Raw genomic sequence first — 12,781 nt, 5'->3', positions numbered from 1 at the left:
CCGCAAGTGTCAGGACCTCGCACATCGATATGCTCGGCGAACTGATGAAAAATATGTGAAGAGTCATTTTCCCCAAACATATTTGCCCCATTCGCCTCACTTTCCCATCGTTTCTTGATGCCACTTTTTCATTTTGCCCCTGTTTGTTTGTCATTTTTCAATGGCAAAATGTTGGTGGGGCTGGCGAGGGCAGGGCGGTGCAAATTAGCCGAGCAACGGCGGCCACATATGTTTCAGTCATTTCCCAATAACATAACAGAATACTGTGTGTGTTTCCCTCGCCTCGAAATGTGGGCGGCCGCGGGGCGTGGCACGGGATAGATAAACAAAAGTGCTGCGTAGCAGCACACTGAAAATATTCATACGCTACACATTTAAGAGGCATTATCACTTTGATCTATGGTCGGTGACATCTTAAAAAAATATTCTTTAATTATTAATCGGTGACATGTTTTGTGAGATTTGTCGGATTGGTCTTGTCAAAATGTTGGAAGAACAGTCGTGTTAGGGAGAAACACTTTTCTGAGAAATATTACTTTTCTAATGCCTCATAGTTTTACTCTGATCTAAATTGGGATTCTAATCAAGTAACTGCTGTGCCTGGCAATGCAAATAAGCAATTTACAATGAAATTTATTTTAATTAACAAATAAATCTTATTCAAATTGTCATTGAGAAGATAGATAGTTAATTTCTTTGTAACTATGTTAGAATAACTTGATGTCTACCGTTGAATACTTTTTAAAAACCACGTTTCTATTTTATATTTTATCAGCTATGCAGCTTATCTGATTTTTCTTAATTTAAAAATTATATTTAAAATTATGAAACTGATCTGCTAGGGTATTCATATTGATATATCCTGATCTTTTACCAAAATGTTTTCCTTGTGAGAGCGTGAAATATGCAAATTGCCAGTGGGTCTGCCAGCGGGTAAGGGGGAGGGGCGGTTGCGTTTTCCCCGCTGCGGAAGGGGGCTGTGTGGGCGGGGCAGGGGCGGCTTTCTCGGCCCACTAGATGCGGCCAAGACGAACAGTTGGCTACGAGGCACGTTGGCGGGCGGAACACAACGCGATCGCAGCTGATCGCCGGTCATAGAAACGAGCGGGACGGCAGACGCGAGTCGGAGCGAGACGGCGAGCTTGGGAGCTGGGGAGCCCCAAGGGTGTGAGCGAGAGACAGCATTGGCACGTATATAATTGACTGTGGAAAATATCGCTCTGTTTTCCCACTCTGTTTTTGTTTGCCAGGCCATAAAACTCAGTTTTTGTGTGGTGTGTTCTTGGAACTTGTGGCACACTGTGTCCCACTCAAGTGTCACCATTGCGCGCGGGGTGAGGGGGAAAAGTTGAGGAAAATTGGGAAAGCGTTCGGGAACGCCTTTTGGGAGCGGATCAACTATAAATAGCAGAACATAAAAGAGAGAGAATACCGACAAAAAGAAGCCAAAAATAATTGAAGCGTGGGCAGCATTCAAAGGACAGTCAAGCCAGGCTACAGTGAACATGGAACAAACAAAACAAGTTGTAAGCTAAAAAAAACGCAAATAAGAATGAGAAATGCATATAAATACCAAAGAAATAGTAATAAAATTAAAGTCAAAGACCTTTTAGCGAGTGTCACCTATACAGACATAGTTGAGATAAACAATAAATTGGCCAAAGGCCAAAGCAGCAACCAAAAAACAAGAAGAAGCAGAAGATCAGCCGTGAATGAAGAAGAAGCAGCAGCAGATAAAGGCAGATCAAACAAGCGAACAACGGACAACCAACAGGTGGAAGGAAACAAAGACCCAAAAAGATCAAAAACCCATAGAGCAACCCCTGATCTTTAAATCCAAATTAAAAAGGGTGCCACAGCTGATGTGCCGCCATGTCCCAAGAAGCTGCAGAAGACGATGAGGCTCTGCAGGAGGAGGAGGAGGAGGAAGCGGAGCAGGAGGATGATCCGCTGGCCAATTTGCTGAGCTTGAAGCTGAAGAAACCACCCCACTGGAACTGGGAGCTGAGCACCTCTCGCAGCTGCAGTAATATTGCTCTGCCCAGGATCTTGTTATACGATCACACGGGCAATCTGCTGGTGGATGCCGATGGCCAGAAGGAGGAGATCTACACATCCAGGGATTCGCAGACGCGTCGCAAGCGCTCGGCCACCGCAAATTTGGAGCGCAATTTCCATGGCCTTCGAATAGCAGAGGCCACGCCCACTCCCACGCCCACCGTAACGCCCAGCGAGGCCACGCCCAGTTCGAGTCGGGAAAGTGGGCGGCGAAAAACGCATGGCAGCTGCATTGACTTCAGCACCCACGAACTGCCCAACTGGGAGCCATCGGTGAGTTCGCGGCGCTCCAGTTCGCTGCGTGGAGTTCGCTTCCAGGAGACGGAAGACCTGCCCGTTTATCCCACGCCCCCCTCCACATCCACACTGAATTCGTCGAGCTCGGGACCCAGGGAGAAGCGACGCTACCGCCGCTCGCAAAGCTCCATCCTGGAGAGATTCAGTCTCTCGAAGGGCCGCCACTCATCGCCGGAGTTCGCCCAGGAGGAGGATGTGGTCAATGCGCCGCGTTACTACCTGCGAACCAGCAAGGCGGGAACCCTGGTGATTCGCGAGGAGAGCTTCAGTTCCCAGAAGATGAGACATCGCCGCCGTCGTCCGCCGAAGCACTCCTCCAGTGAGAATATCCTGCAGGAGCAGGAGAAGGAACCGCCAGCCACCAGTGTCGTGCAGGCCACGACTCGCAGGAGAGCGCAGGAAAGGACACTCTCTACGTCGGAGGAGGATGTGCGGAATGCGGCGCAGGAGACACGAAGATCCAGGGGCAGGCCCAGGAACACAAGCCAACGCAGCTGCGGCAAGGATGCGGCTCAGGGTAAGTTTAATAAAATTGATTATTTGATCAAAATAAATATAAAAAATATATAAATATATCCATATTCTCAACCTTAAACTTTTATCATCCACTTGTAGAGCTCATCACCGTGGATCCCGATAATTGTGTATATCGAGCAGCGCCGGGCGCCACCGCACGATAGAAGAAGAGAAGCTACAAGACCCCTCCGAAACCAATGAAAGCCACCCAAGACGACGGGATTTGGTCTAGAAAACTGGACAAAATGCCTGGAAATGCAGGCAGTTCGAGAACAGATAACCCTAGAGTTCCTCCATGTGATGTAAGACGATTAAACATATGAAAATAAAACCAATGCCTAAAACTCAGCAGCAGCAGTAATTTTTTGCTACACGTTGCCGCAATCACATTAATTAAGGTGAACATATAATGAGCACACTATTAAATTGGTTTGTTGGTGCCAGAATATAATTTTATCAAAACCCATTTGCGAAAAGCTCTTACATTGTCATACTTTGACATTTGTCCCATTAAGCTGTTGAACATTTTTAAAAGTAGGTTGCCAAAAAGGTCTGTCAGCCTTTCGATCATTAAATATATAAATAAACTTAAGTGAGACTATTTAAAAAACATTAAAATATAATTTTTTCTTATGTTTGAGCTCATTTAAATCATAGTATAGCACGGCACCGAATTCGCAAATAGCCGAGACAGCCTAGAAGTATGCAGCAATTTTGCTCGCATACAGATTGAGATGATTTCGATGTGAGATTGCAGAGTGTCCAGTGCGACACTTAGCCACTCGTGGCTCCCAGTAAACAAGCTAATCAGCAAGTGATAAGCTGGTCGTCGGGCCAGTTTTAAATCAGTGAAAACAGTGCGACTGAAACCCTTGGAACGAGATGCGATCTGTACTGCCGTCGGTGGGATTTCTGCTGCTCCTGGCTCTGCTGCTCGGCTCCTCGTGCACTGAATCCGGCAGGGTGATATATTTCAATCAACTGAACACCACCCAAGCCCAGGAGGCGGCCAATAACAACACCCATGCCCTGGGCAAGGGAATGCTCCTCGATGTGCGGGGAAATCGCTGCCCACGCGGATTCGTTCGCGATCATCATGGGCGTTGCAGAAGGGTGAGTGCTCTACCGATCTCAATTAAGTTTATTTTGCTAATTCCAACTTGTTTACCCACTTAGCGTGTCTAAAATTGGACTCCCCCACTGGGCAAAGTTAAATTTAAATGCGTGTTTATTTTTAAGTCTGTTTGCCTCGCCAGATTAAAACTGTCTACGGATCTTGTAAAAACGATATGACAGATAACAGCAAATAGTATTTGTTTTTGCTTGGCAACAGCATCTTAAGATAAGATTATAGCTTCGTTCATATGGCTACTTTCTTAAATGTATAAGTAATTGGACAGAAAACCAATAATTAATTTAATATTTAATCCTTTATAGCAATATACAAATACGAACACATAATATAATCGTTAAGAAAAGTAGTTGTTCTGAACAGACTGCGTTCTAAGGGCTCACGGCTTTGCTAAAACTATGTTGGCCAATTGCATAAGTATGTTTCACATGTAGAAATCCCCAGATGGTACGATCCTAATGGACATTAACCCTTTCGCTCCGTCATGAAATCGAAACTACGTCACATCACGTGTCGTCGATCACGAAAAGTATGATGAAATACTGCGCTCTATGGGTTTCTGCAGATACAACGCAGATACAAGATACAAGATACTATACACAGAGCACTAGACCCAACAACTCCGGCGTCAATAAGATAACGATGAGTCGAGGAACGCTTCTGACTCAGCGCTATAATAATAAGTCAGTTGCTCTGGCAAAGACCATTATTCGGTCACATTTTCGGGAAATTTCAGCGGGTGTGCGGTGCGATAACGAGGGTAAATATGTTGGATCTGTGACGTCTCTCGTTCCGTAATTGCCGTTAAATGCTCAATGGGTTGTCGCGTGGTCAAAACACCCACCAACACCCCCTTCGCTTTTCCAGAAAGCCCCGATGATTGGCCAAAATATAATTTTACGCGGAATTTCGCATGGCTCACTTTGTCACGATCGTTGCGAAGCTAAATTGATACCGAGGATTCTTTTTGTCAAAGTTCAAAAAGCTTTGGGAAATGTGTGTGCTATCTATTCGAAATCAGATAGATAGTTATTATGGCTAACTCATCAAAAATACGGGGAGCACAAGCCAATTAACCAATGTTCTTACTCAGCTCTAAAAATAAGGGTTATCTATGTCAATGGGGTTTGTGTTCAGGGAAGTTTGGTTGCTCAATCGTTTAGTGATTGGTTTTACTCCGTGCTAATCTCGGCCGAAGGAGGGGCTTTTATTTATTTAGATAAGACATTTGGCGCCTTAAGTATTATATTTACCCATCAGTATATTTGGTTGTCAAATCCCAAAATTGTTTAAAAAAATATTTAGGCTGCTGCTCTATAAGAAATTTTGGTTTTCTTCTCAGCATTTTACTTCGTATATAATCCAATTTATATTCGTTAATTGTTTTTGTTAAATGCATATTTTTTTAATATTTTTCTGTCTCGTTTTTGCGTAATTTTAAGTTTGCATTTGTTTTTTTTTTACCTTATTTGAAAACCCTGGTTTTTCTAGTCCCTAAATCTATAGTTGATAGATATGCTGGTTCGGGTAAATCAAAGAAAATTCTGAGAAGAGTGGCGAAAATCCCCTATTCTATCTTCCGCAGAGAACCCCAAGAAATCGACTCGAAAAGAGTGTTGAGTATGGCCACGTCGAATGCAAATACAAGAAGCTCAACCATGACGATATTATCGGGTCCGTGTTGGAGTACATACGGTTATGAGAACGGGTCCCCGTGTCTTTAGATACCGCTATTCAACGCGCTCCCTAGGCAACCGCTCTATTTCGCATCGGGCGGGAATTGAAATCAGTGCTGGGCAAGCGAAGCACTCAATTACACAGATTGCAAATGGCATGGAGGCCCAGATAAGATTTTCCCCTGGTACCCCTTCGCGAAGAACAGGGTGATGTACTGCCAGCCGGGGAAATCTATGTGCCCTCGTACCGAAGGAGGGGCTAGAACACCCTGTTGCCAGTTTATCAACTCAATGAAAAGACAAGCGGGCAGAGCACTTAAGAAGTGCTACCCGAAACTTGTATAAAATCAGTTAACTGCCGGCACTGGAACAAGCCACTTGGTTAGCTCAACTTTTTGTTTACGCGCCCTTCGGAGATACGTTTATTTATATATATATATACAATATAAATATAACCCCGTTTAACGAGAGAAAAGATGTCGATGCACCAGCTGCTTCTGTACTCACTTTGCCTTTGGGCCGTGGTCGTGTTTTGTGCCCCAACTCCCAGTGAATCCCGTCGCGTGATCTTCCTGAAGCCGAATGGCATTCATCGCGGCCAGATCCTGGCCACCCATGGCATGGAGAAGTCCTGCCCCAAATGCCACATGCTGGACCATCGTGGCAATTGCCGGCGCATCATAGCTTACAATGCAGGTGGGTGTTGGATGTGGACGGATATCGCGGATACGCATTACGTATACGCCCCGTAAACGCCTTAGTCACGTTAAGGAGTGAAATATACTAATCTGTGCTGTGTGTTTTGCAGATGGCGTGCGCTGCTGAAGTGATCCGAAGTGAATCCAATCATCGAACGAATCTCGCACTCTCTCAACAAACCCTATTTATTTATCCTATTTATCTGCCTCGCACGCTACACAATTTAATAATAAAACGACATCCACCGTTTAGTAAGAGTGTTTATTTATTTTTTTCATGTGTCTGGTGTGAATTGCAGAATTCAATTTCAATTTATGGTCAGTCAACAAGAGTGTATGCATTCCAAGGATAAGCGGTTATAGTAAAGGGCTTTCGGCACTCTTTAGGCCTCCACTCTGTTCTCTTATCATTTAAATATGCATTGCGCTGGGAACTTCTTAGATTGCGTATATGATATCAGCCCCTCGAGTGGAATCGGAAATATTTGATTTAACAATTATAATGCCGACTTGACGCAAAACGCTTTGGTTGACTAATTATCAAGCATTAATCGTACTCACCTGCAACAGGTGGTGGCCAATCATTATTTTTCCCACAATGTATATCACCGTAATCGTACCAGCCGTAATTGTATCAGGAGGGAATTTTAGGATTCATAGGTGTCGTAAATTTGCGGAGAAACGTACTTTTTTTTATTCCAAAAACAGTTTCCAAGATTTTCTGTGAAAAAAATAATCGCTATTTTGATCAAAACATTGAAAATAATGACCCAAATATGGAATGTTATACCTCGTTGAGTTCGTAATTAAATTTCCAATCAAACTGTGTTCAAAAAGGCAAATTCTATTTTTTTGCCATTTTTTGCAAATTTTGATGATGTTACCCCTTACAAAAAATGCGAAAATTGACCCAAAAATTGATTTTCCTATATTCTTCAAAAAGTGATAGGGATCGTTAGCATTGGTAATTAGCTGCTCAAAACAGTTATTCTTTCGTCTATATGACAATTTTCAGCGAAGTTATGACGAAAATTCCGTTTGTAAATATCAAGTTTTTGGCAAATGTCGTGTTTCTGAATTTCGGTAGTCAAATAATCAGTTTTTTTTTGCCACAACTTTAAAAATAATAGCCTGAATATGGAATGTTATACCTCGTTGAGTTCGTAATTAAATTTCCAATCAAACTGTGTTCAAAAATGCAAATTCTATTTTTTCGCCATTTTTTGCAAATTTTGATGATGTTACCCCTTACAAAAAATGCGAAAATTGACCCAAAAATTAATATTCCTAAATTCTTCAAAAAGTGATAGGGGTCGTTATCACTGGTAATTACCTGCTCAAAAATGCTATTCCTTCATCTTTATGAGTATTTTTAGCCAAGTTATGACAAAAATTTCGTTTGAAAATATCAAGTTTTTCTAGATACCCGAGTTGTATTCTGTTTTTGCTTCCTAAGTCAACCTCATTAACAAAAATAGACCTCATCGATTCTCCAAATACCCCGATCATTTAATGCGAATAAACGTACTTTTTCATGCGTCAGAGACGTCGACCATCTATCGATCACTCGAATGTGCCAAAAGGCTCGTCAAGATCGGAAAAAGGTTTCACATACGTAGGTATTACGCCTTGTTATGTATGTATGTAGGTACACACGTTGTGAAGATCGGGTACCAAGGGCCGCTGGTCAGACGTCCACCCGACTTTGCACCACTACGTCAGTTGGGGGAGGGGCTGGCATCTTATCAGGTATCAGATGGCGCGGCCATCGGTCCGCAGGTGATTCGGCTTCGATTTAGATTCATCAAGCGCGCTATCGACATGTCAGCAGGTTAGGACTTAATTACTGAATGAAATACCGATTTCACAACTGACCACATATAATTTGCACTTGACCAACACTGAACGGTTTTAGTTTCGTAATGGGGAGATCGAAAAATAGGAGTGCAATAAATATACTTGATCGATTTCCCATCATAGCGATGCAATAATGTAGGCTATATATATCTAGCATGCCTCTTTAGACTATTTGGCTTAAACAAGCCTAGAATCCACAGTTGATACATTTTATACACTTATGTATATTTCTACCATTTTAAAGAGGTCTTAATTATCTTTTACTTGTCACTGTCCGATAAAAATGTACACTGGCTGTAAAGAATACTTGACAAGTCGAAAGGCCTCGAATTCTGATTTCTACATCATTCTAGACGGAAGACACCAAAAGGCACTGCATAATTTCAGGCTGTACCAGGAACGTTCCCTACCCTACCATAGATCCATAGATCACACCGGATGGGGCGTCACCGATAAGAGCGGTGGTCAGTGATCCACCCGATGACGAAGTGTCCCGGGACAATAACTCCCGAGTGCTGTCGCTTAGGGGGCGCCGACGCATGACGGTGGAATTTTACTACATCGACCGGCGGAGCACTCGTAAATTCCCCTGCGCTTTCGTCATGGCGAGGATCGAAAATAGCAGCCAATGGTGTTGGAGTACCATAGTAGCGTAGTACCAGGGGCAGCCCACACGAACCGCAGACCGCAGACAATAGGTATAGGTATAGGTATAGGTATAGGTACATATATGAATATGTATACAAATACTTATGGGCCCGAGGGTTGCGGCTATAGTGAAAATATCTTATCGCGTGCCAGCGGAATACCTTTGCGACTTATCTTATCAATATGCGGGCCGGCGGTCGCCGTCTTTGGCTATCGGCGTTGAATATCGGCAGGCACAAGCCCGGAGAGCAACGGCAGTCATAAAAGCGACTCCCAAGCGGATCGAACACCCACGAAAAATATAAAATCGCGACGAAAACTACCAACTAACTTCAACGAAAATTCATAGAGCAAGCAGAAATAGCAAGCGGAATACATTTTACAAAACACCAGCGAACATCTTAGTAAAATGCAAGTCCAGCGTCTGCTCATCCTGACCTTTGTCGTTCTGGCCATGATCTTAGCCCAAAGCCCCCGGATAACGGAAGCCCGCCGCCTGATCTTCTACAATCCGCATACCAAGCCACTCACCAGTCAGCTCCTCGTGTCCCGCAGGCTCACGAAACCCTGTCCCGCCGGAAAAATGAGGGATCACCGGGATCGGTGTCGTCGCGCCGTAATCTTTGGACGCAGCACCTGAACACCAAGCAGAAAAATCTCCCTTTTTTAGTAGTAGACATTTTTTTTTTTTGACCTAGTCGTAAACTAACTTATTTTAGTCGTAGTTACGTCACAATGTGACCGTCGAAGTATTTATTACAATATTTATTTTGTAGCTAGTAATAATGATAAGTAATAAACCGATGTCGATAAAGATAAAAAACCATGGTGTCGCCTCAATTGCGCAAAATGTTTGCTTAAACGTATTACATTACGAAAGTTTGCCGTGGCATAAGAAAAGATATTTATTCAATAAATAGATTGCAGAGAGAAAATTCTGTATAAGCTGCAAAAAAGTGACCAAGAAGTTGCAAAAAAATTGTGTAAAATGGCGTGCAAATTGCCTAATGTAAAGGGAATACAGTAAATTCTAAATATTCGAAATTCTAATGAATTCAGACTACCTTTCCACGTTACAAGTGTCTTTTATGTAGAATAACCTTATTTAATTCTAACTTAAAAGAAAAAAGGTAAAAGTTATGCCAAGGGAATTCCTAAGATGACTGGTTAATTTCCTGTAAAATTTCTTTGAATCCTATGATTCACTTGGAAGAGCAGAGTACGTTTAAATTAGTAATAGTCAGTTGTAAAAGAAAATCCAACGCTTTCAAAGTACACTTCATATGTCACCAGTATATTTTCGCTAAAAATCAGAGCAATCTGCAGTTACTGTGGGTACGAGCTCACCAACATCATCATCATTTTAAGCGTTTCGGTGTCATGGGCAAACAGTTTAATCTAGACCCAAATCGAGATTGTAGGCGATAGGTTGACATGTTTAGTAAATTGCACGCCGGAAATCAGTGACGTCAGTGATATGACGACCCGCAAAACGAGACAAATAAAAAGAGAGGGAAAACCTTCCTGGGGGAAACCCCTGTGGTAGCTGCTTTAGCATTTCATACGCACCGTTGCCAATAAGTCATATGCTCCCGAACGTCAAATACACTGTCTGCACAATTAAACAAGGGATTTCGAATGCTTTGGACACTATGGGATTTTTTTAGCTGGAAAAACAAATTTAAAAAAAGTCATTGCGCTTCATGTAAAAAAAACATATAATAAATATTGTATGTATTTTAAAAAAATTGCTTTTAATGTCATTGAAGGTCACAATGAGCTTGACTTTGCGTTATGGATGCCAAAAATGGGAACCGGAAACGGGAACGAAAGTATCTTAAATGCGATTGGCTCGAATGGTGCTTTCTATCCAGTCCATGTAGCTGCTGACCCGGGTGTAAATTCCGGAAAACAACGCCGTGCCACAGTGCTTCCGTCCAATGGAGACCACTCCGGCCAGATAGACATACCGATTGCCGCTCGCCGTGTTCGCCTCCACGGTCAGTGGTCCGCCGGAGTCACCACTGCAGGAGTCCACGCCAATCTCGCCGCCGGCACACATCTGACTATCGGCGAGCGTAATATTGGTGTCCTTGTAGAACGCCTCCTGGCACTGATCCTGCGGCTGGATGTGCAGCATCGCCTTTTGCTTGATCTTGCTGCTGCCGCTGGACTCGGTTTTGCCCCAGCCGGAAACATCGGCGGCTGAGCCGGCCAGCTGATTGGCATACCTGCCCCTCTGCGGTGGCAAACAGACGGGCTCCAGATACTGCATCTGCAGCCAGTTTACTGGACGTGATAAGCGCAGCAGGGCTATATCGTTTCTATAGTTCAATTCCGAGTACTGCGCATGCGGCAGTATCCGATCGATGGCCACCCGGATATGTGGCGGAGCACATTCGCGTACGCCATTCAGATCATTCTCGCAATCCGGATCGGTGTCCCGGTTCCATTCGCCCAGAATGGCTGCGGTAAGATTCCTGCCCATTGTATGGATGCAGTGGGCGGCCGTTAAGAGCCATCTCTGGCCGATAAAAGATGCGCCGCATGCATAGTCCTTGCCACCGCCCACTGTATCGTACTCCAGCAGAGTGGTCCACGGGAACTCGAAGAGTCCGGTATTATGACCACCGACCAGGCGGAACGAGAACGCGGAGCCGCAATACGGATGCTGGGGCAGCTGGTCGACACCGCTGGGTGGGCGTGGCGTGGTGCGGGGCAGCAGTTTCAGCGTGGTGGTGCTGCTCGTGACATTGGTGGTCTCATTACTGATCCTGAGTGCCAATGGCGGTATGATATTCGTCTCGCGTGGGCAGCAAACCTAATGGAAAACAAATAAGAATTATAAATTGTTGTATATTATTTATATAAACATTTTTGGAAAATAAAAACTATAAACTGAAGTGAAGATTGGGTTGTTTTATTATTTTGGGGCAAATAAGTCATTCCTATGGAGACGTTTTTGTTTTTTAATAGCTCTCTTATTTCCGCTTAAATCAAAAAATGCATTAGAAACATTTATGTACAAGTCGCAAAGTAATTTTTACTCATTAAGTTGAGAAGCACACGATTTTCTTTGCCTGCTCAGTAAGACGTAAATAAACGTGAGGCCAATACATTTTTAGTTAGCTGTTAATGCTAATAAATAGCATTATTCAGGTGAAGAAGATCTCCACGGAGCGTGGAAAACTGGTTGATGGTGGGAAACGTGTTTGCTGAACATCGGGCGAATCTATATATACTATATATACCACTTACCAGATCGGGTCGCTGGCGGGAGAAGCACTCTTGTTTGCTGGCCAATTCCATAAGCTTATCAACGGCATAAAAGTCGCAGTCCTTCTTCTCGATGCAGGTCCCCCTACCGAATTCCACCGAGTTGCAGTTGCCAAAATGCATGATAGCTTCTAAAAGATTGAAAATGGGTTAGGAAAGCTCCAAGATGCGGTGGCTTTGTGGAGAACTCACTGCCAAATTGCTGGGCCTCAGCCCCCAAAAGGGCCAGGAAAAGCGCTATCAGCAGGAGCATTTTGCGAGGTTTTCCTATTTCCTAATTCCTATCAATTTTAAATTTTCCTATTTTCCGCTCCGATTGATTCTCGAGTCGCTGGCAAAGCTGCGTCCCCGGTGGCTGGCAATCAACTACTGATCTCTGGCGATCGGCAATCTCAATCCGCGACCCTCGGAAGCTTTTGAATCTCGGAGATTGGCTTTTGATTTGGCTTTTCCATCGTCGCGGCTGCATTGATTAGCTGCGATCGGATCGATTCTCATTGATTGCGGCTGGGCGGGAAAACCCGTTGCCGCCTTCCAAACGCTCTTCCAGTCGCTCAATAAATTTAATAATATACTCGTAATTATATTCACCTACGTGTGCCATTTAACTCGCACCGCAAAAA

General features: G+C 43.8%; 5 protein-coding genes across 5 annotated transcripts; 4 read left to right on the top strand and 1 right to left on the bottom strand.

Annotated features, from left to right (window-relative positions):
- The first annotated feature begins 1,005 nt into the window (after positions 1 to 1,005).
- LOC6740049 lies at positions 1,006 to 3,219 on the top strand. The gene is made up of 2 exons (XM_002076900.4): positions 1,006 to 2,872; positions 2,971 to 3,219. Exons 1-2 carry the CDS (start codon positions 1,873 to 1,875, stop codon positions 3,033 to 3,035), a joined length of 1,065 nt encoding a protein of 354 aa, XP_002076936.1. The 5' UTR covers positions 1,006 to 1,872; the 3' UTR covers positions 3,036 to 3,219.
- Positions 3,220 to 3,686: 467 nt separating this feature from the next.
- LOC6740051 lies at positions 3,687 to 4,129 on the top strand. Its single transcript, XM_002076899.4, has 2 exons — positions 3,687 to 3,984; positions 4,048 to 4,129. The coding sequence occupies exons 1-2, from the start codon at positions 3,754 to 3,756 to the stop codon at positions 4,054 to 4,056; spliced, it is 240 nt and encodes a 79-aa protein (XP_002076935.1). The 5' UTR covers positions 3,687 to 3,753; the 3' UTR covers positions 4,057 to 4,129.
- Positions 4,130 to 5,526: 1,397 nt separating this feature from the next.
- On the top strand, positions 5,527 to 6,633 carry LOC6740050. The gene is made up of 2 exons (XM_016180847.3): positions 5,527 to 6,375; positions 6,488 to 6,633. Exons 1-2 carry the CDS (start codon positions 6,156 to 6,158, stop codon positions 6,502 to 6,504), a joined length of 237 nt encoding a protein of 78 aa, XP_016038715.1. The 5' UTR covers positions 5,527 to 6,155; the 3' UTR covers positions 6,505 to 6,633.
- A 2,453-nt stretch (positions 6,634 to 9,086) lies between these two features.
- LOC27206571 lies at positions 9,087 to 9,917 on the top strand. The gene has a single exon (XM_016180848.3). The coding sequence runs from the start codon at positions 9,292 to 9,294 to the stop codon at positions 9,520 to 9,522; it is 231 nt and encodes a 76-aa protein (XP_016038714.1). The 5' UTR covers positions 9,087 to 9,291; the 3' UTR covers positions 9,523 to 9,917.
- A 665-nt stretch (positions 9,918 to 10,582) lies between these two features.
- On the bottom strand, positions 10,583 to 12,535 carry LOC27208586 (serine protease easter). The gene is made up of 3 exons (XM_016184157.3): positions 12,351 to 12,535; positions 12,141 to 12,289; positions 10,583 to 11,703 (listed from the first exon to the last, which is right to left on the bottom strand). The coding sequence occupies exons 1-3, from the start codon at positions 12,409 to 12,411 to the stop codon at positions 10,720 to 10,722; spliced, it is 1,194 nt and encodes a 397-aa protein (XP_016038713.1). The 5' UTR covers positions 12,412 to 12,535; the 3' UTR covers positions 10,583 to 10,719.
- Positions 12,536 to 12,781: the final 246 nt, after the last annotated feature.

The sequence above is a fragment of the Drosophila simulans genome, chromosome X (genome assembly GCF_016746395.2).
Source record: "Drosophila simulans strain w501 chromosome X, Prin_Dsim_3.1, whole genome shotgun sequence".
NCBI lineage: Eukaryota > Metazoa > Arthropoda > Insecta > Diptera > Drosophilidae > Drosophila > Drosophila simulans.
This window is presented reverse-complemented; position numbering and strand designations above follow the sequence as displayed.

Excerpts from the sequence above, each read along its gene's own strand:
- LOC6740049 (XM_002076900.4), top strand. The coding sequence starts at position 1,873 with ATGTCCCAAGAAGCTGCAGAAGACGATGAGGCTCTGCAGGAGGAGGAG. Across the intron at positions 2,873-2,970 it reads CGGCAAGGATGCGGCTCAGG|AGCTCATCACCGTGGATCCC; the intron begins GTAAGTTTAATA and ends ATCCACTTGTAG.
- LOC6740051 (XM_002076899.4), top strand. The coding sequence starts at position 3,754 with ATGCGATCTGTACTGCCGTCGGTGGGATTTCTGCTGCTCCTGGCTCTG.
- LOC6740050 (XM_016180847.3), top strand. The coding sequence starts at position 6,156 with ATGTCGATGCACCAGCTGCTTCTGTACTCACTTTGCCTTTGGGCCGTG.
- LOC27206571 (XM_016180848.3), top strand. The coding sequence starts at position 9,292 with ATGCAAGTCCAGCGTCTGCTCATCCTGACCTTTGTCGTTCTGGCCATG.
- LOC27208586 (XM_016184157.3), bottom strand. The coding sequence starts at position 12,411 with ATGCTCCTGCTGATAGCGCTTTTCCTGGCCCTTTTGGGGGCTGAGGCC. Across the intron at positions 12,290-12,350 it reads TGAGGCCCAGCAATTTGGCA|AAGCTATCATGCATTTTGGC; the intron begins GTGAGTTCTCCA and ends TCAATCTTTTAG. Across the intron at positions 11,704-12,140 it reads CCCGCCAGCGACCCGATCTG|GTTTGCTGCCCACGCGAGAC; the intron begins GTAAGTGGTATA and ends GTTTTCCATTAG.